This window comes from Bos indicus, chromosome 5 (genome assembly GCF_029378745.1).
Source record: "Bos indicus isolate NIAB-ARS_2022 breed Sahiwal x Tharparkar chromosome 5, NIAB-ARS_B.indTharparkar_mat_pri_1.0, whole genome shotgun sequence".
Lineage (NCBI taxonomy): Eukaryota > Metazoa > Chordata > Mammalia > Artiodactyla > Bovidae > Bos > Bos indicus.
The window spans coordinates 31,616,948-31,638,743 of NC_091764.1; the positions used below are offsets into that span (position 1 = coordinate 31,616,948).

The 21,796-nt window shown below is 40.9% G+C and overlaps 1 protein-coding gene and 1 pseudogene across 1 annotated transcript in view; both read right to left on the reverse strand.

Moving 5' to 3' along the window:
* LOC109558373 (glutamate dehydrogenase 1, mitochondrial-like) lies at positions 1-4,110 on the reverse strand (annotated as a pseudogene).
* C5H12orf54 (chromosome 5 C12orf54 homolog) overlaps positions 3,985-21,796 on the reverse strand; it is a 24,445-nt gene continuing 6,633 nt past the window's right edge. Inside the window, exons 3-9 of the mRNA XM_019960041.2 lie at positions 20,119-20,149; positions 18,994-19,032; positions 13,397-13,429; positions 9,427-9,451; positions 6,965-7,007; positions 5,327-5,496; positions 3,985-4,186 (exon numbers count right to left, since the gene is read on the reverse strand). Coding sequence (XP_019815600.1) covers positions 5,358-5,496; positions 6,965-7,007; positions 9,427-9,451; positions 13,397-13,429; positions 18,994-19,032; positions 20,119-20,149 — 310 coding nt within the window. The 3' untranslated portion in view covers positions 3,985-4,186; positions 5,327-5,357. The remainder of the gene's footprint in view (positions 4,187-5,326; positions 5,497-6,964; positions 7,008-9,426; positions 9,452-13,396; positions 13,430-18,993; positions 19,033-20,118; positions 20,150-21,796) is intronic.

The following is a 21,796-nucleotide window of genomic DNA, read 5'->3' on the forward strand; positions in this document are numbered from 1 at the left end:
TTAACCAGCTTCATTGTATACCCCAAAGACTTTCTCAGTGGCACTGACATAGGCAGCCAATCCTAGGTTATACTTTGTGGCTGTGGGCATGATTTGCCTGGCAGAAAATTCCATAGTGTAAGCTAAACCAAATTACACAATATCTTTCTTGGATGTACCTGGTACTCTGTTTTAGAATCTGCTGTGGGTACAATGGGAATATTTCCACCACACCCTCCAAATTTTCTTTCTAAATTCTCTTGAAAAAACATGAGCAAGTGATGGTTAGAATCTGTCATATTTGAAGGTCAAATGGCCACAGCTGACATGATTATATTCCTCAGCCACTCCCTTAGCATTCAAGTGTGTATATGTGTGTTAGTCACTCAGTTGTGTCCAACTCTTGAGACCCCATGAACTGTAGCCTGCCAGGCTCCTCTGTCCATGGGATTCTCCAGGCAAGAATACTGGAGTGGGTTGCCATTCCCTTCTCCAGGGGATCTTCCCGACCCAGGGATCAAACCCTGGTCTCCCGCATTGTGGGCCGATTCTTTACTGTCTGAGTTACCAGGGAAGCCCTTAGCATTCATGTAGAGATCAGAAATAACCATACTGTTCTTCCCCAGAAAAAACTAAGGTTCTGGAGTTGTTGACCCACTGGCAGCTTCAGCAATGATCTTGCTTTCAATGCACTGGATTTGGTCAACTGCTTCTCATTGGCTGCAGGGACTGGTATGTCACAGTCTGCTTCCAAGATGCTTCCTTCCAAGGGTTTTGCCTTGGGGAAGTCCAGAATTGATTCATGTTGCAATTTGTAGTCTTCTAGTTCCTTTGGGTCAGTGCCATCTGAATTTCATGTGCTACCATCAACTTCACCACCATCAACACATTTAGCACCAATATGATGTAAATATGCCATACAGTATAGGCCCACATTACCAAATCTCTGGAAAGAAATGTTTTATCTCCAAATCCCGGTGTATTCGTAAAATGCTTGTGTAAGAAACTTCACTGAGGAAATTTTCAATCCCATGGCAAACACCATTACCAGTGGCAGAGATACCTCTGTGGATGCCACTCTGACTGATGGATTTACCAGTAATAGCAGGGATGTGCATTAATATCTCAGTGCCCAACGGTGCTGTCACAGGTATCAGCAATCCAGGACATTTTCTCACTCACCTGTGGCCCTGACTGGGGAAGGCACATCAATGCCGGGATCAATAAAGCTCTGTTTTTCCAGCTCCATGGTGAACTTCCTTGTGATCTTTTCCACTTAATTATCAGTCTGGTTCCTGGGATTGATCTTAACATCAGCTTTAGCACTGCCAAATGGCACATCAACATAGCACATTTATACGTCAGCAGGCAAACCAAAGCTTTTACTTTATCTGCACTCACATCTTCTCACTAACCAATACTTACTTTGCAGGGTGTGCAATGCTAAGCTCTGCTGGACCCAGTAGCCCTCACTGACCTCCCAGGAGCCGTACTGGCGCAGGATGGGGATGGACTGAGTACTTGGTTGTGGGGTTTGATGATTCTCAGGATGCCACACACTGCTTCTGCTCCTTACTCTCTCAGGTCTCGACGACTTCCATCAGCTTGTCCTCCATTATGCTAGCACCATGGCCGAAGGAGCCAGCTTGAAGAAACCAGCTTTAAGCTTCATCACGATTACCATGGTGCTGCCAGGTGGGTGGAGCCGGCCTGTGTAGTTAGACTGAGGCCAAGGGCCAAAGCACCTGTGAGTGCTGCGGAGGGGCCACGAGGAGAGGTGTGCTTGCGTTGGCCCTGGGGCAGGCTGCCTTCTAAGCTCGAACCTTCTTCACAGTCCTCTCCCTTCTTGCCACCAGCCACCTGATCTGCAGGAGCCGAATCCACCTGTTGGTGCCAAACCACACGGTAAACAGTGGTGTGGAACCAGGCATCCAGCGCACGGGGCCTTCTCTCGCCTCGCCTCTCCAGGGCTTTATGAGCTATGTTTTTTGTTTTTTGTTTTTAGAGTAACTTTTTTTTTTTAATTTAAATGTATTTATTTTAATTGGAGGCTAATTACAATATTGTGTTGGTTTTGCCATACATCAACATGAATCCACCACGGGTATACACATGTTCCCCATCCTTAACCCCCCTCCCACCTTCCTCCCCGTATCATCCCTCTGGGTCATCCCAGTGCACCAGCCCCAAGCATCCTGTATCCTGTATCGAACCTGGACTGGCGATTCGTTTCTTATATGATATTATACATGTTTCAACGCAATTCTCCCAAATCATCCCACCCTCTCCCTCTTCTTTTCTTTCCCTTTGAGGTACATTTTGATTATAGAGCACGTTTGCACTTATTTTCTTTCATGCTTTCCGGAATATTAACCCATGAAATGAAAAGACACTTACTCCTTGGAAAGAAAGTTATGACCAACCTAGATAGCATATTCAAAAGCAGAGACATTACTTTGCCAACAAGGTCCATCTAGTTAAGGCTATGGTTTTTCCAGTAGTCATGTATGGATGTGAGAGTTGGACTGTGAAGAAAGCTGAGCACCAAAGAAGTGATGCTTTTGAACTGTGGTGTTGGAGAAGATTCTTGAGAGTCTCTTGGACTACAAGGAGATCCAACCAGGCCATTCTGAAGGAGATCAGCCCTGGGATTTCTTTGGAAGGAATGATGCTTAAGCTGAAACTCCAGTACTTTGGCCACCTCATGCAAAGAGTTGACTCATTGGAAAAGACTCTGATGCTGGGAGGGATTGGAGGCAGGAGGAGAAGGGGACGACAGAGGATGAGATGGCTGGATGGCATCACTGACTCGATGGACGTGAGTCTGTGTGAACTCTGGGAGTTGGTGATGGACTGGGAGGCCTGGCGTGCTGCAATTCATGGGGTCGCAAAGAGTCGGACACGACTGAGCGACTGAACTCTTTGTATATCTTCTTTAGTGAGCAGTCTGTTCTCAATTTTTAAACTTAGTTGTTCATTTTCTTATTGTTGAGTTTTAAACATTTTTTGGTGTATTTTTGCTTATCTGATGTGTCTTTTGCAAATATTTTCTGCCAATATGTGACTTGTCTTCTCATTCTCTTGACTTTTAGAAGTAAAATTTTGAAGGTAACTTCATCAATAGTCCTTAAAAGTTTTTTTTTTGCCTATTTTTCTTGATGAATTTTACTGTCTGTCAACTTCTATAAAATGTCTTACAGGGATTTATATTTATCTGCTCTGGGAACTGGGAAAAGCACTGAAAGCGTTTTAAATACTTCTGAATTGGCATGAAAATATAAGGGATTCTTGTGTTGTTTCTGTTTTCAGTACAACCCTGAAATTATGGGGTCTCTCTATCATGTGAAAAAAATTCCATTACTTTTGTAGTCTCAATTTAAAAACTCAAGATTTGTCTCTCAACAAATGCCAAGTCAGTATCTAATGAGGTGATACTTTTTAAAACTTATTTTATTGTTAGAATGGATTTTTATTTATTATTTTACTGGTATTGTGACAAATTCTCACCACTGGTTTTAAATTCTATGTTGTATCATTTTTAATATGTTATTTTCTTTTTGTCTAAATTTTATTGGGAAAAGAACAAGTAATGATTAAAAACTCCACCTTTTATGTCATGATATATGCTTTATATGTGTTTGCAACATCTTTGATAAATATCCTAAGTAGTTTTTTTCTTGCAGGAAGTATTTTTGGACTAGTTGGCTTTTTCTGTAGTTTTGGGGGATATAGCCATGTTGGAGTCATAGACTGTGAGGCTCGTCAGATCACAAGATATTAGAAATGAAAGGAGCCTCCAGCATTTTCTAGTTATGTTTCCTTATTTATAGGGGAGGAAACTGAGACCTATGAATCCATAAGTTGGGTAAAATTAAAATGGGTTTGTGACTTTCTAATCCAGATCTTCTTCTAACCTATGCTGTTCTCTGAACCAAATGCAAGACCATACTTGGACATTCAAGCACTACATTCCACTACCCACTAAGAGCCAATCGGATAGACGTCTTTTACACCACATTTATTTTTATCAGTTGTTTGCTGGTTTCTTTGCTTGGCAGTTGTGATGTATGTAGGTCTCACTTGATTTCCAGGTTCCCGGTTGTAGACATAGACCTTGGCATCTCTGCCCATGAGTATCACTCCCTCTTCCAGATCAGTGGTGATGCCTTCCCAATAACTTTGTTTTTCAGGCAACCAAAGCTGTGCCCTAGATTTCATAGTCATATGGATGAGAATAAAAGAAATTTAGTTTACCAGGAAGATGGCACCGAAATTAAAATCAGTCCTACAGATGATACTTCTGCCCTCATGACTGTTTCCCAGGATATCAAACACACACTGAGGGAGGAGACCCACTGGTTGTACACCATTGTCTTTCTCTGTAAGTGCCCACGCTTTGCTGTCCTACACTTGCTGCCTATGCTGTACTGAGGAGAAAGGACATTTTCTGCCTTAATTTCTGAGTCACAAGTGAGTTTGAAATGATGACAGAGGTTTTGTGGGTGTATATATTCTTTCAGAAAGGTGTGATCTTGTTGCCAAAATATTGGGACATTTTGTATTTTGATGCTATATGGGGGAGATGAGATAAAATATTTGAAATGGGACTATTCAGGAAAATACACAGAGTCATTGTACTTAGACACATGCAGATGAACCTGATTTTCTCTACCATTCATCACTCAGATTCTGTTTTCAGCAGTTCCCAGTAAGTTTTATATAGGGCCATAGAGAGGGTATCACTAGCTTAGCCTGTGACACAAATAAATATCTGAGAATGGTCTTTTTCTCCAAATGAGATTAGGTGTCAGATGAAACTAGGGTCAGGGAGTTTGAAAGGTTGAGGAAATGGGCTATCACTTAAGCAGCTCCTTTGAGGGCAGTTTATTTAACTGCTTTATTAATGAAAATCTTGACAATGAAGTCTATTGTGGACCTACAGTATTTGACTCTTGTTTCTGAATTAAGTCCTCAAAATAACATAGGTTTCCAGAGTACTTTCCCGAAGGGGATAATGGACCTCATGTTTCTTACTGTGTTTTTAAACTTTCTATCTTTCCATTTCTCTATCCCATAATTATCTCTCTCAATTTCTGAACACTCCTCCCTATACAGATCTGTACCTGACTCACTCTGTCTGGCTCTTCCTCAATCAAGAAACTGAAAGATCTCAGCTTGGCCCTGCCCTCAGGCTTCTACCTTCTCAACTGATTGTTCCTCAGGTAACCCCAGCTTTGGAGAGGGAATGGAGTTTGCTACTCTGCCATAGTAGAGTGAGGACTTGATGAGGCCTGGGTTCCTGAGGATATGAAGGGTGGAGTTCAGGGGAAAGACCTCGGTGAAATACCTGAAGGTGGTCTTCTTCATTGATTGTTGGATTAGGGTTGAGGGTAGCAAGCTGATTGATCAGAGGACTGTCCTCTTAGGTTTTGGGCCTGGATCCCTGATGGCTGCTCTCCAGTGCCTGACAGCAGTCTTCCCAACTTTGGGGTCGTGGCAGCATCTGAAGTCTTGGTGCTTTGTACCAAATAAGAGAGGCTGTGAATGTATGAGGGAGAGAGATCCCATCCCTGGGGCCCCCTCCCTGGCCTCCACTGTCCTTAAGGATTTATTTTGTTGTCAGACTTCACCAGTAACAGGCATCACTAGCTCTGGGAATTGCAATTCCCTGATGATCTTGTGACCTATAAGAGAGTGCCCTTAATGGGATTAGGAGATGTGTCTTATCAGAGCCCATGTTTTCATCAGGAAATTCAGGTAAATTCCTCATGTTTGCCTCAGAGAGGGATACTGAAATAAAGTAAAATCATTGATCCAATATGGTTTTGACCAATCAAAAGTGCTCTTCATATGTAAAGGTTTATAATAATTACATTTAAGATTTATGTAAATATGAGATCTCCAGTCCATTATTCCTTTCATGGTTTCAGCAATGATCAATTTAAACTATAGGGATATATTTTTTTAAGAGGAATGCTTTTTTACTTCACTAGGGTCAACTCTCTAGAATAGGATTGGGTTGAAACAGGGATCTAGGAAGTTCACCTTATCCATTTCCTGGTTCAGGTGGAACCGTATCTGAAACAGGTCAAAGTGATTTTTAAAAGTATTTCCGAAGTCCTCTGCTGAATATGCTGCTGCTCTCTTACTACCCAGTACACGGTTTTTCCATTTTCACTAAGTTTTTCCTAGTATCTAAATTAAATCTCTGGTGGTATAGCCTGATTTTTTTCCTCCTAGTCTTTCTTTTGGATGGAAAATAAATGGACATCTCCCAATGTTGAGGCATTGGACTTTCAAGTTTTTAAAATTTTCTTTTTCTAAGTCCTCTTTCTAAGTTCCTCATTTTACTTTTTTTTTTTTCCTTTGTGTGGCTTTCCTTTCTTATTTGTCATTCTTTCTGCATCTCCTTTTTTCCCTTAAATTGAGTGAATGCTGCTGCTGCTGCTAAGTTGCTTCAGTTGTGTCCGACTCTGTGCGACCCCATAGACAGCAGCCCATCAGGCTCCCCGTCCCTGGGATTCTCCAAGCAAGAACACTGGAGTGGGTTGCCATTTCCTTCTCCAATGCATGAAAGTGAAAAGTTAAAGGGAAGTCGCTCAGTCGTGTCCGACTCTTAGCGACCCCATGGACTGTAGCCTACCAGGCTCCTCTGTCCATGGGATTTTCCAGGCAAGAGTACTGGAGTGGGGTGCCATTGCCTTCTCCGAAATTGAGTGAATAGAATTTCCCCAAATCTGTATGGTGAGGTGCAGACTGATCCTGAAATTCCAGAGATTTCTGGTGGGGCTGAGGATGAAGGAAGAAGCCCTGGCTCTGTTGTTCACCATTAATTGAGAGTGGTAGGGGACCATCTCCAGAGAGATACGTTGGAAGTACAGTGTTCTGAAGACTCAAGGCTCAGAGACTGCAGTATTCCTAGTCACTACACCATATCCAGGTGGATGCTATCTCCCTTAGGGACTCTCAAAAGAGGGTCACTTACCCAATCTTGGATGCAGATGATGTGGGTGTCACGGAGCTCATCCCTGAATGGGACACAGGAAGGAGTCATTCCATTGCAGGGGTCTGAAAGTATCTCCTTAGAAGCCTTGAGCCCTGCTCACATCCTTAGTTTGGAGTATGGCCAGTCAAAGTGGGAGAGACCAGAACTTGCGGAGAAGCTAAAGAACTATAGGCCTGTCAGAGAGGCAGTTGCAGAACGTGACACTGGACATCTGGTCACTTACAAAGTATATATCGAATCATGGCCACCAGATTTAACCAGCTCTGGGCATTTGGAGTTAGTCCAATTCCTCAGTCCCAGGGCACTGACACTAGATTAGTGTCATTAGTGGATTCTTTACCACTAGTGACACCTGGGAAGCCCAGAAGTATCACTACTCAGTTTTGTCTTTTGAAGTGTTCTCCAAACAGGACTTGCTCAGTGATGTAAGCTATTTTGTTTTCATTCTGCAGCATATGCTATCTCTGTCTCCTTGCTAGCTCTGTCTTCTAATCCACCTTGTCTCCTTTTCTAGTATGGAAAATACAATGAGAAGAATTCTTCTTGTCTTATTCTGAATTCCCCCACCCACCCACCTTTTAGGAAGCAGAAAACAACAACAATCAAGATCCTAAATCCATGTTTTTGACATTGGGTCATCAAGCAGGTATTCCAGGGCCTGTAGTGACCTATTTGGAAAACAACCTTCCTTGAATAAACGAGAACATCTTTCAAGCTTAGATAAACTTAACCCTTTTGACCTGAAGACCCTTAGGCCTTGGCCGCCAAGAGAAGTTTTCCCTGTACCTCAAGATGGATTCTGCTTGGCCATATTTCCATATTTTTGGTCCTGTCTGCTGCCCTGCATGGGCCCAAGGAATGGAAACTGATATTCAGAATTCAGCAGAGATTCCTGGGTGGTAACTTTTTTTTTTTAATATAAATTTATTTATTTTAATTGGAGGTTAATGACTTTACAATATCGTATTGGTTTTGCCATACATCAACAAGGGGAACACGTGTATACCTGGGTGGTAACTTACGGATACTTTCAGTACACCACTCACTGAATGCTATTAATCTTATGTGCACCTCCAAAGCTAAGACCACCTCCAACCGTACAGAGATAGCATATGCTACAGAATGAAAACAAAATAGCTTACATCACTGAGCAAGTCCTGTTTGGAGAACACTTCAAAAGACAAAACTGAGTAGTGATACTTCTGGGCTTCCCAGGAGTCACTAGTGGTAAATAATCCACCAGCCAGTGCAGGAGACAGAAGAGACATGGGTCTGATCCCTGGACCAGGAAGATTTCTTGGAGTAGGCAATGGCACCCAACTCAAGTATTCCTGCCTGGAGAATCCTGGCGGGCTATAGTCCATGGGATCACAAAGAGTCAGACACAACTGAACAACTAAGCACAGCGACACATTTAACCCAAATTAGATGATCAGTTATAAATGTTCTTATGGACAAATATTAAAATAATATACATTGAATTAAAAATAAAAAAGTAGTTGATTTCCAATGTTATGTCAGTTTCAGGTGTACAGCAAAGTGATTCAATTATATGTATACGTATATTCATTCTTTTTCAGATTCTTTCCCCATATGGGTTGTTACAGAATGTTGAGTGGAGTTCCCTGTGCTATACAGTAAGTCCTTGTTGGTTATCTGTTTTATATATAGTAGTGTGTGTTTGTGACATTAGAGGATATTTCAGTGAATTCATTTATATCCTTAGTATTCAAAGTCTGATTCATGAACCACAGGTTCCAGCATCACATGAGTCTCAGGCCTATTGAATTAAGTACCAAGGTAATTTGTATACATTCAAATGTTTGAAAAGCCCTTATTTATAAGTTTCTTTTTGAAAAGAAGGAACTCCAACTATGGCTAAATTTATGCTATAATTCTAGGCTCCTGGAGGAGGGCATGGCAATCCACTCCAGCATTCTTGCCTGGAAAATCCCCATGGATAGAGGAGCCTGGTATGCTACAGTCCATGGGGTTGCAAAGTGTTGGACATGACTGAGCCAACTAAGCACAGCACCTACATGTTTTAATTTGAAACTTAAAATCTGCATATGATCATTTGAGTACTATAATTTGACTACCCTAAATAATCATTCCATTTTGGCTTCCCCACTCTTCTGTGCCTCCTAAACCCTAAACACAGAGCTGGGAAGCTTCCCTCCGATTGTTGTCTCTCCTCTCCTGACAAGTGCCATGTCTGACAGGGCTGAGAGTGTCCTCTGGCCCTCAACAGCCATTCCAAGGGAGAAAGGGACCCTGCTGTCTCTGTCCAGATAACTGGACCAGAAAGAGGAGAGACTAGCGGGACCCAGACTCCAGCTTTCAGCCAAATGAAGCTCCCACGTTGAGACTTTGATATAAACTCGTTCTTATTCCCTCCCCTCACCCTTGGTTTACCCAAACCTTGAAATATTGCTTTTTACCTCGAGTCCGAGCATCTTCTTGCAGCTGAAAAAAATGAGAGAAAGTCAGAGAGTCAGGGGCCACTCTCCTCTTCAGTGTACCAGCTAGACTTGGTAAAATTATAGGGGTGTCTGTGTGAGACATGTGGGCTTCTTGGGAATGTAATGAAATTCCAAGTTTCCTGAAAGAGCGTGTGTGGTTTTTTTATGCCTCACATCAAACACAATGCACTGCATATAGCATATTCAATAAATGTTTGCTGAATAATAAATAGGACAAACTCTGGCCTTATTAGGGGTAGGAGATACACAGTTCATTACCTACAGTCATAATGATTCATGCAATGACCTGTCCTCTTTTATTTTTTCTGGCCTTTCTGTGCTGTTTTCTGGCCTCTTTCATTCTCTTCGGGCAGGAGACCTAGGTTTGATCCCTGGGTTGGGATGATCCCCCAGGGAATAGAATGGCAACCCACTTCAGTGTTCTTGCCTGGAGAATCCCATGGACAGAGGAGCCTGGCAGGCTACAGTCCATGGGATCACAAAGAGCAGGGCACGACTGAGTGACATTCACTTTTCTTTTCACTTTCACTCTCCTCATTCAAGAAAAGACTCTACACCTGGACATCACCAGATGGTCAATAACAAAGTCAGATTGATTATATTCTTTGCAGCTGAAGATGGGAAAGCTCTATACAATCAGCAAACACAAGAACAGGAGCTGACTGTGGCTCAGATCATGAACTCCTTATTGCCAAATTCAGGCTTAAATTGAAGAAAGTAGGAAAAACCACTAGATCATTCAGGTATGACCTGAATCAAATCCCTTACGATTATACAGTGGAAGTGACAAATAGGTTCAAGGGATTAGATCTGATAGAGTCCCTGAAGAACTATGGATAGAGGTTCATGGCATTGTACAGGAGGCAATGATCAAGACCACCCCCAAGAAAAAGAAATACAAAAAGGCAAAATGGTTGTCTGAGGAGGCCTTACAAATAGCTGAGAAAAGAAGAGAAGCTAAAGGCAAAGGAGAAAAGGAAAGATATAACCATTTGATTGCAGAGTTCCAAAGAATAGCAAGAAGAGAGAGAAAGAAAGCCTTCCTTAATGATCAACGCAAAGAAATAGAGGAAAACAATAGAGCGAGAAAGACTGTAGATTTCTTCAAGAAAATTAGAGATACCAAAGGAATATTTCATGCAAAGATGGGCACAATAAGGGACAGAAATGGTATGGACCTAAGGGAAGCAGAAGATATTACAAAGAGGTGGCAAGAATACACAGAAGAACTATACAAAAACGATCTTCGTGGCACAGATAACCACGATGGTGTGATCACTGACCTAGAGCCAGACATCCTGGAATGTGAAGTCAAGTGGGATTTAGGAAGCATCACTACGAACAAAGCTAGTGGAGGTGATGGAATTGCAGTTGAGCTATTCCAAATCCTGAAAGATGATACTGTGAAAGTGCTGCACTCAATATGCCAGCAAATTTGGAAAACTCAGCAGTGGCCACAGGACTGGAAAAGGTCAGTTTTCATTCCAATCCCAAAGAAAGGCAATGCCAAAGAATGTTCAAACTACAGCACAATTGCACTCATCTCACACACTAGCAAAGTAATGCTCAAAATTTTCCAAGCCAGGCTTCAACAGTACGTGAACCATGAACTTCCAGATGTTCAAGTTGGATTTAGAAAAGGTAGAGGAACCAGAGGTCAAATTGCCAACATCCGTTGCATCATCAAAAAACCAAGATAGTTGCAAAAAAACATCTATTTCTGCTTTATTGACTACACCAAAGCCTTTGACTGTGTGGATCACAACAAACTGTGGAAATTCTTCAAGAGATGGGAATACCAGACTACCTGACCTGACTCCTGAGAAATCTTTATGCAGGTCAGGAAGCAACAGTTAGAACTGGACATGGAACAACAGACTTGTTCCAAATTGGTAAAGGATTACATCAAGGCTGTGTATTGTCACCCTACTTATTTAACTTATATGCAGAGTATATCATGAGAAATGATGGGCTGGATGAAGCACAAGCTGGAATCAAGATTACCAGGAGAAATATCAGTAACCTCAGATATGCAGATGGCACCACCCTCATGGCAGAAAGTGAAGAACAAGAGCCTCTTGATGAAAGTGAAAGAGGAGAGTGAAAAAGTTGTCTTAAAAGTCAACGTTCAGAAAACAGAGATCATGGCATTCAGTCTCATCACTTCATAGCAAATAGATGGGGAAACAATGGAAATAGTGGGAAACTTTATTTTGGGGGGCTCCAAAATTACTGCAGATGGTGACTGCAGCCATGAAATTAAGAGACCCTTGCTCCTTGGAAGAAAAGCTATGATCAACCTAGACAGCATATTAAAAAGCAGAGGCATTACTTTGCCAACAAAGGTCCATCTAGTCAAAGCTATGGTTTTTCTATTAGTCATGTATGGATGTGAGAGTTGTACTCTGAAGAAAGCTGAGCACCGAAGAATTGATGCTTTTGAACTGTGGTTTGGAGAAGACTCTTGCAAGTCCCTTGGACAGCAAGAAGATTCAACCAGTCCATCCTAAAGGAAGTCAGTCCTGAATATTCATTGGAAGGACCGATGCTAAAGCTGAAACTCCAATACTTTGGCCACATGATGTGAAGAACTGACTCATTTGAAAAGACCCTCTATGCATTGGTTCTCTGAGATGAGCCTTTAAGTATCTGTTTTTTAAAAAATTCCCTCTTACTCACCCCAGAGTAAATAGCTGCTGATGCTATGTAGTTTGGGGCCCCTGAGCTCCTAGGAGCTGGCTAGATGGTGTTTCTACGTAACAGTGCTCTGGGGCAAGGAAGTGCTTTCTAGTTCAGTCTCTCCCAGATATCTTTTGCTTGATTTTCTTCTCTCAGTGTGTCTATATGTTTGAAAGTGTTTGTCAGACTGACATAACAGTCTGCTCCAGCCCAGGTGTTCCATGAGGGCAGGGACTGTGTCTGATGAACTCCAGAAGAACCACTAGACCTAGAATAGAGCTTCAGCACAGAAGATGTCAGGTGGGACATTTAACTTTGCTTATGGGCCTTGTGAGGATGAAATCAACACATGTGAGTCCCACTTATGGACAAACCTCCTTCTCTCACTAGCTCAAGTCCTGCTTGGAGGACACTTAGGAAGGACTCAGGGGACTAAAATTCTGGGTAATATGAGGTGCCCTGAGGCCGAGGAATACTTTATGAAAATACCAAGCTTTTGATCTCTTCTCCTTTTTACCTCCAGCCAGAGGCAGAGGCTGCTGTAGTTTTTTCCTAGGGCAAGTCCCAGACACAGCAGCAGAATACAATGGCATGGCTTCTTGGACTATAGAAAAAGGCTTAGTTCAAAGGCTAAGAGTTATCCAGTTAGTGAAGTAGAGGAAATTTCTTTCAGGTCCTTTTGGTCCAACCTTGATAGGACTGAGACATATCAACACCTTGAGCAAGCAAATGTAGTAACTCAATGTCTGGGGTAGGCCAATAATATACTCCATTTTTTACTATATTTTTAGATATTTAATTAGTGTTTGTATATAAAAAATACTAGAACCTGCATGAAAGAGCAGAAGAGGAGGATTGTTGTAGAGCGAAGTTTCGCTCTGGACTCTAATTTGTACTACCCTATAATTAATAAACATACGATCCTAATAATTTACCATGTCATTTGGATCCTCCCAACTCAGTCACCTATCTGTTTCACATAACTGCATAGTATTCTTGCTGAGAGTAGTTCTGATAGATATGATTTTCTCTCTGTAGTATCATATTTTCATAAGGGAATTGTTAGGCATCTTCTGGTTTTACTTACTAGACTGACAAATGAGTGCTAGTCTTTTAATGGAGAAATCCCTAGATAAAGAAATGAAATTAAAAGCTTGATCAAAGTCAACAGCACAGAAGGCTTTAGGAAAATCAGAAGCAAGAGAAGTGATATGGCCAGGGAATTTGGAGAATGGAAATTTAATCTCACCTCATTTTGTATATCCTTAAAGGCCATTAGCACCTGACAGAGGAAAAAAAGTATGGAAAAATTAATGTTACAGACTTTATTACAAAGGGATTTTATATATATAATCTCTCAGTCATTATTAGGCTGTAGGGTATGAATGCCAACAGACTATGGCTTCCTAGCTCAAAGAAATAAATCCCATTGAATTCCACTCTCATACATATTTCTGGGCCACCATTTATGGTAGGTGGGTGAAATACAGGAAGTTATTTAAAGAAGGCCAAGTTGTGAAAGGAATGTCAATGAAACCCACTATTGTACTTCATTTCATTGGTGTTTGTTGTGAAGCTAAACATAGCTGTGGAAATCAACACATTTGCATTTAGATTATAACACACCAGTAGACCAAGACCATGTGTTGATGAGAACATAGAGAAGCTCAAACTCTCATATATTGTTGGAAGAAGAACAGAAGTGTATGATTACTGTGGGAAAAGCTCTGGCAGATTCTTCTAAAACTAAACATGTACCTATATTCTTCATCCAGACATAGATGGATACAGTGACTATTGGTAGTCTGAGTTTCTTCTTTGTGGGTAAAGGATGAGGACTTTAAGACAGATAGGTATATCTTATTCAGTTGAAATATAGAATTGTTTTTGTTGATATTCAGGAATTTTAACATGCTTTGTTGTTCATTCACTAAATTGTGTCCGACTCTTTGCAATTCCTTGGACTGCAGCACCCCAGGCTCCTCTGTCCTCTGGAGTTTGCTCGGATTCATGTGCTTTAAGTCAGTGATGCTATCTAACCATCTCATCCTCTAACATCCCCATATCCTTTTGTCGTCAATCTTTCCCAGCATCACAGGCTTTCAGGTGAGTCAGCTCTTCGTATTAGGTTGCCAAAGTATTAAAGCTTCAGCGTCAGTCCTTCCAGTGAATATTCAGGGTTGATTTTCTTTAGGATTGACTAGTTTGATCTTGCAGTCCAGGGGACTCTCAGGAGTCTTCTCCAGCACCACAATTTGAAAGCATCAATTCTTTGGCATTCAAGTTTTCTTTATGGTCCAACTCTCACATCTGTATATGACTACTGAAAAAACCATAGTTTTGACTATATGGACCTTTGTTGGCAAAGTGATGTCCTTGGTTTTTAATATGCTGTCTAGGTTTGTCATAGTTTTCCTTCCAAAGAGCAAGTGTCTTTTAGTTTCATGGCTTCAGTCACTGTCCACAGTGATTTTGGAGCCCGGGAAAATATAATCTGTCACTATTTCCACTTTATCATCATCTATTTGCCATGAAGTGATGGGACCGGGTGCCATGATCTTACTAGTTTTTTGAATGTTGAGTTTTGAGTCAGCTTTTTCACTCTCCTCTTTTACCCTCTCATAAAGAGGCTCTTCACTTTCTGGTGTTAAAGTGATATCATCTGCATATCTGAGGTTATTGATATTTCTCCTGGCAATCTTGATTCCAAGTTGTGATTCAACCAGCCTGACATTTGCATGATACACTCTGCATAGAAAATTAAATAAGCAGAGTGACAATATAGAGCCTTTCCCAGTTTTGAACCAGTTGTTGTTCCATGTCCGGTTCTAACCATTGCTTCTTGACCTGCATACAGGTTTTTTAGGAGACAGGTGAGGTGGTCTGGCACTCCCGTCTCTTTATCTGCATAGTTTGTTGTGATCCATACATCAAAGGCTTTAACATAGTCAATAAAGCAAATGTAGATGTTTTTCTGTAACTCGCTTGCTTTTTCTATGATCCAGCAAATGTTGGCAATTTGACCTTTGGTTCCTCTGCCTCTTCGAAATCCAGCTTGTACGTCTGGAAGTTATCAGTTCATGTACTGCTAAACCTAGCTTGAAGGATGTTGAGCATTACTTTGCTAACTTGTGAAATGAGCGCAATTGTATGGTAGCTTGAACATTCTTTGGCATTGCCCTTCTTTGGGATTGGAATAAAAACTGATCTTTTCCGGTCTTGTGGCCACTGCTGAGTTTTCCAAATTTGCTGACATTTTGAGTGCAGCACTTTAACAGCATCATCTTTTAGTATTTTAAATAGCTCAGGTGGTATTCAATCACCTCCACTAGCCTTGTTGGTAGTAATACTTCCTAAGGCCCACTTGACTTCACATGCCAGGATGTCTGGCTCTAGGTGAGTGACCACACCATTATGGTTATCTGGGTCATAAAGACCTTTTTTGTGCAATTCTTCTGTGTATTCTTGCTACCTCTTCTTAATCTATACCTCTGTTAGGTCCTTTATCATGCCATCCTTGCTTGAAGTATTCCCTCGATATCTCCAGTTTTCCTAAAGAGACCTCTAGTCATTTCCAATCTTTTGTTTTCCTCTATTTCTTTGCATTGTTAGTTTAAGAAGGCTTTCTTATCTCTCCTTGCTTTTCTCTGGAACTGTGCATTCAGTTGTGTATATCTTTCCCTTTCTCCCCTGCTTTTTGCTTCTTTTCTTTCCTCAGATATTAGTAAAGCCTCCATAAACAACCACTTTGCCTTCTTGCATTTCTTTTTCTTTGAAATGGTTTTGGTCACTGTGTCCTGTACAATGTTACAAACCTCTGTCCATAGTTCTTCTGGCACTCCGTCTACCAGATCTAATCCCTTGAATCTATTTGTAATCTCCACTGTGTAGTCATAAGGAATTTGATATAGGTCATACCCGAATGGTCTAGTGGACTTTCCTACTTTCACATGCTTATAAGGGAGCATATAGAATCTGAATAGTCAGTGGGATGGGCTGTGCCAATTATCAGCTTATTGCTTCTCATCAACCCTGTGTTCATTCTTTATCAGTTCAGTCGCTCAGTTGTGTCCGACTCTTTGCGACCCCATGGACTGCAGCACGCCAGGCTTCCCTGTCTATCACCAACTCCCAGAGTTTACTCAAACTCATGTCCATTGAGTTGATGATGCCATCCAACCATATCATCTTCTGTCATCCCCTTTTCCTCCTGCCTTCAGTCTTTCCCAGCATCAGGGTCTTTTCAAAAGAGTCAGTTCTTCACATCAGGTGGCCAAAGTATTGGAGTTTCAGCTTTAGCATCAGTCCTTTCAATGAATATTCAGGACTGATTTCTTTTAGGATGGACTGGTTGGATCTCCTTGCAGTCCAAGGGACTCTCAAGAGTCTTCTCCAACACCACAGTTCAAACGCATCTCTTCTTTGGCACTCAGCTTTCTTTATAGTCCAACTTTCACATCCATACATGACTACTGGAAAAACCATGGCTTTGACTAGACAGACCTTTGTTGGCAAAATAATGTCTCTGCTTTTTAATATGCTGTCTAGGTTGGTCATAAGTTTTCTTCCAAGGAGCAAGCATCTTTTAATTTCATGGCTGCATTCACCATCTGCAGTTTTATATTCATCTCTTATATATTTATATAAATCTCATATATTTATATTTGTTTTATATTCATCTTTTATTAAGTGGTAAGTATCCAATTATGTACTGGTTCCCCACAGGATGGTTTTCTGACTGTTATATAATCAACTCTTTAGTAATACAGTAATTATAAGAACATTAGTTATTTTTGTACAACATAATTTGATTACATTACATAGTGTTGTTCAGTGGGGCCTTGCAGGAGAGAGGCTATGGAGACTTTCACTTACTTTTTTCTTTTAATTTAAAGAATTAATAGTCTTTGATTTAAAGTCTTTTTCTGCTTTGCTTCATGTGGATAATCCCTATTATAGGTTCAGAAGTGATTACTTTTCCTCTAATTCTCATCTCTATATCACAGTTTAAATGTGTATGCAACTAGAATGTCAAGATTGGGAAGCTGAAATAGCTGATAATTTTGGAAAGGTCTCAGAAACTCCGACTGAATATCTGTGTTCTGTGAAAGTTTATAGCAGTTTTCTTTGGCTACTAATGAGTATAGTTAGCTTCTGCACTAATAGATCATTTAAATATAAAGTGAAATCTTGTGTTTTTATATTTGAGAATTGCCACCTTGGTTGTCATTTTTCTATTTCTGGGAAAACAAGGAAATTTCATCAAAGTGAAAAAGACATCCCTTTTTATAGAATTAAAATAATTTTCTCTCCCATTCTCTAAATACAAGTCTATTTTAAAGCATTTTCAAAATGCAGGGCTTAATCATGTGGATTCTGAGAGTAACTGCTCATGAAATTGCCTCAGTTAGAAGACTGAAAGCAACAAATTCCCATTGGTGACCTAATGAACCCGTATTTCTCTTTCAACTCAAAAAGTTTTCAGAACCCAAAACACTCTCTTGATAGATTCAACAGTTTCATTCATTACCAAACATATGATTAATCTGTCTTCTATAAAAGAAGATTTTTTTTTCGACTTGTTCTCTTTAAAACAATTCTAATGATTTGATCTAATTTCCTTGAAATGATGTTAAAACACTATGTTTTTCCTAACCACACAAAGGGCAGTTCTTCACATCCAAGTATAAACTCATATTCTTTTCTTTTCAACACCTCAGACCTCTCCAATAACAGGTATGAATCTCTCAAATATATTAAGTTAAAGGACAGGAAAGCTCCATGAATGTTTCTGCTGCTGGCCATTATTCTGATTTAAATTATTGTCAATAAATTTGGTGGTCTGTAGAACATTTTGAAGCATTAAAAAAATCATGTTGGTAATCTCTGATGCTGCAGAGTGAATCTGGCATTTATTCTTCTTCAGAATCCTTATTAAAATACTCTAAAGAAATTCAGTTACAAAGCAGTTTATCACTGTAAATAATCAAAACGGAATGATGTCCCACCTATTGAAATTATGTTTAAATTATATATGAGTGACTTAAGCAAATTCTATGTCTTTTAATGCCTTTATATAGACCTTTTTTGCCATAGTCGATGGAACAAAAGAATCCTCTTCTGTGCTAATGACACGATCATAATCATGTTACAAACAGGAACTGCAGAAACAATTGGCATGTTTCCCTCAGAAACAACAGCTCACTAGTTATTATGCAGAAATTAGTCATTTTATGGTTAACTTTTCATTCAAATGAATGCAATTAAACGTGTCTACTCTTTAGGTTGACGTATTTATTTTTGAGAGGTTAATTTTGAAGGTACCTTATTCTGGAAGGGCCAAATCTTTATTTTTTATGACATAGGAATCAAGGGCTATTGGCAGACAATTTGTCATATCTGAGTGGCTCTGGAGGTAAAATATTTCTTTCTAATAAGAAATGGAGTTAGGATCTTTAATTTTTGTATCAAAATGGTAAATTGTCTTCCTCTCATATGAGAGTTAAAATATATGGGTTTTTCAGTACTTGCCCTAAGGTACTTGCTAGTGGATAAGATTTAAATTAATTTTACAGTGCTTATACAATGCTGGTAGAGAAAATATACTTGAAAGGGCTTATCTAACAGAGAGTGGATGTTGAGAATGGTCACTGAGATGCACAGACACAAGGAGTGTCTGAGGATTTGGGACTAGATGAGTAGTAGAACAAGATGGGAGGGAGCATGGGAATTCCTTACCATCAATCAGTAAATTACTAATGGAGAAGGAAATGTGCTCCTTTTTTAAGCTTCTCTCCCTTCTCTCATCTCTCACCATGCTGTCAAAGAGGACCCCTCTGTACTCACCTGATCCCACAGGGTTTCAGTGATCGTTAATTCTACTGCCTGTTGAAATAAGATACACATATTGGGAACATTACCTTAACTCTCCCAGAATCTGAACTGACACATCATGAAACAGATAGAATATGACACATTTTTTGGAGTTGAGATGGACACTCAAAGGCATGCCATTTGTCAGGCAGCCCTAAGTCTTCTTCAGCCCTACTGAGTCATTTTTCAGCCCATATGCCTTGTCATCTCTTAATATAACTAGTCGGTAACAGATATAAGCAGACTCCTATGATGACTCACCTTATTAATACCCATATATATAGCCTGCCTGCTTTTGAAGTCATCTAGTGTAGTTGTGGTATTGGAGAAGACTCTTGAGAGTCCCTTGGACTCTCCATTCTAAAGGAGTCCATTCTAAAGGAGATCAGCCCTGGGTGTTCTTTGGAAGGAATGATGCTAAAGCTGAAACTCTAGTACTTTGGCCACCTCATGTGAAGAATTGACTCATTGGAAAAGACTCCGATGCTGGGAAGGATTGTGGGCAGGAGGAAAAGGGGACGACAGAGGATGTGATGGCTGGATGGCATCACTGACTCGATGGACGTGGGTTTGAGTGAACTCCAGGAGTTGGTGGTAGACAGGGAGGCCTGGCATGCTGCAATTCATGGGGTCGCAAAGAGTCGGACATGACTGAGCGAATGAACTGAACTGAACTGAGTGTAGTTGTGGCATTGAAGATGTTACTTAGTCTTGGTGCACAATGACCCACCACTTGATCAAGAGCATTCTGAGCTATAGTGCCCAAGTCTTCCAAGATATGGTTCTTGTTAGACAGTTTTCCTGCCTCCTGGACACATCCTGTTCACCTCTGCTTTCCCCAGGAACCTTGACTCCCAACCAGTGAAGCTGCTTAGTCATATCTGACTCTCTGCAATCACATGGACTGTAGCCTACCAGGCTCCTCCATCCATGGAATTTTCCAGGCAAGAGTACTGGAGTGGGTTCCCATTTCCTTCTCCAGGGAATCTTCCTGACCTGGGGATCAAACCCAGGTCTCCCTCATTGCAGTCAGACACTTTACTGTCTGAGCTACCAGGGAAACCCAAAGGAACTAGTATATTTGGAAGTCTTACCCACCTTTGGTTTCATTGTGTCTTCAAAGGATTTTCTGGAAAGAAAGGGTGATAAAAATCTGATGAGTCACTAGATAGGTGACATAAAAACAGTGTCAGAATAGGAGGTTACAGCCCTCATATCTTCAGGATAAACATTAATTTTGACAACCATCCATGGATGGAAATACCTTTTGGGAAATCAGGAGTCCAGGGGAGAGCTTCCAAAACCTCATTTAAGCAAAAGAAATCCATGAATAGATGCATTGAAGAGGATAAGAAAGACAGTTTCACTCCCCCTCCTCACCCAAGACACTCCTCCCCAAAGGCAGTATAGCTTAGTGCCAGTAGGGACCCTCTCAACCTGTGATTTCTCCTATGAGGGAAGTGAGAGTGGAATTAGCTCTCTGATTTCCCAGGCTTATAAGACATTGACTAGAAGGCCTACTTCTGTCTCATCCCACCCAGATGGCTAAGGTGATTGGCACAGCTGAATAGTATTGGGGGAGTTGGGAACAGAAGAAAGGGGCGGGCACTCATGGCATTCACTACATGGATCTCCAGAACCAGCTGCAGATCACCTATTAGATCTAGGTGAACTCCACCAAGAGGGTTATCCAGAACACCTTTTGACTTCTCACCTGTCAGTAACATCCCTCAACTGACTGACAAATGCTCCTGCTGCTAAGTTGCGTCAGTCGTGTCCAACTCTGTGTGACCCCATAGACAGCAGCCCACCAGGCCCCGCTGTCCCTGGGATTCTCCAGGCAAGAACACTGGAGTGGGTTGCCATTTCCTCCTCCAATGCATGAAAGTGAAAAGTGAAAGTGAAGTCGCTCAGTCGTGTCCGACTCTTAGCAACCCCATGGACTGCAGCCTACCAGGTTCCTCCATCCATGGGATTTTCCAGGCAAGAGTACTGGAGTGGGTTGCCATTGCCTTCTCCACAAATGCTCCTAGTATTTCACATAACCTTGAGATGGTAACATGTTAGCCTCTGCAGATGGCAAGTAAAAGCCTCTTCAGATGGTATGAAGATATCAGCAGCTGGCAAAACTATGTGAGAATGAGAGAAGGAACATTTGAAAGAATCTTGAATACTCTGGGGAAAATAAACAGGAGGCTCTCAGTACCCAGACTGACTTTTGGGGATTAAGAGAAGGCCTCTCCTAAATAGGTAACAAGAAAACAGAGAAGAGTGCACCCATAGGAAAGACCTGAAAGACTCCCAAAATCTTTGGCTGGGCTGACTGGTGAAGATCTTTCACTTTTGAAGCCAGTCAGTAAAGACTGGAAGAGGACTGCTTCTTCAAATAAAGAGACAAATGCAAGAATTCAAGGAACATGAAGAATCAAGGAAACATAACACCACCAAAAGGACAAAAAGATCCAGTGATGGATCTCAAAGGAATGGAGATCAATTGCAATTCTAAACAGTTATATTAAAGAATCTTTAAGCCAGAAGAGAAGATGACCAGTGAATGGAAATCAAGAAAACAGCAAAATGAGAAGTTCAACAAGGAAATGAAAACTATAAAAAAGAACCAGACAAACTCTTGGGACTGAAGAATACAATGGCTGTGATGAAAAATTCAATAGAGGTCTTCAACAGCAGACTTGATCAAGAAGAAAAGAGAATGATTGAACTTGAAGACAAATAATTTGAAATTCAGAAGAATAAAAAGAAAAGAACTGAGAAGAGT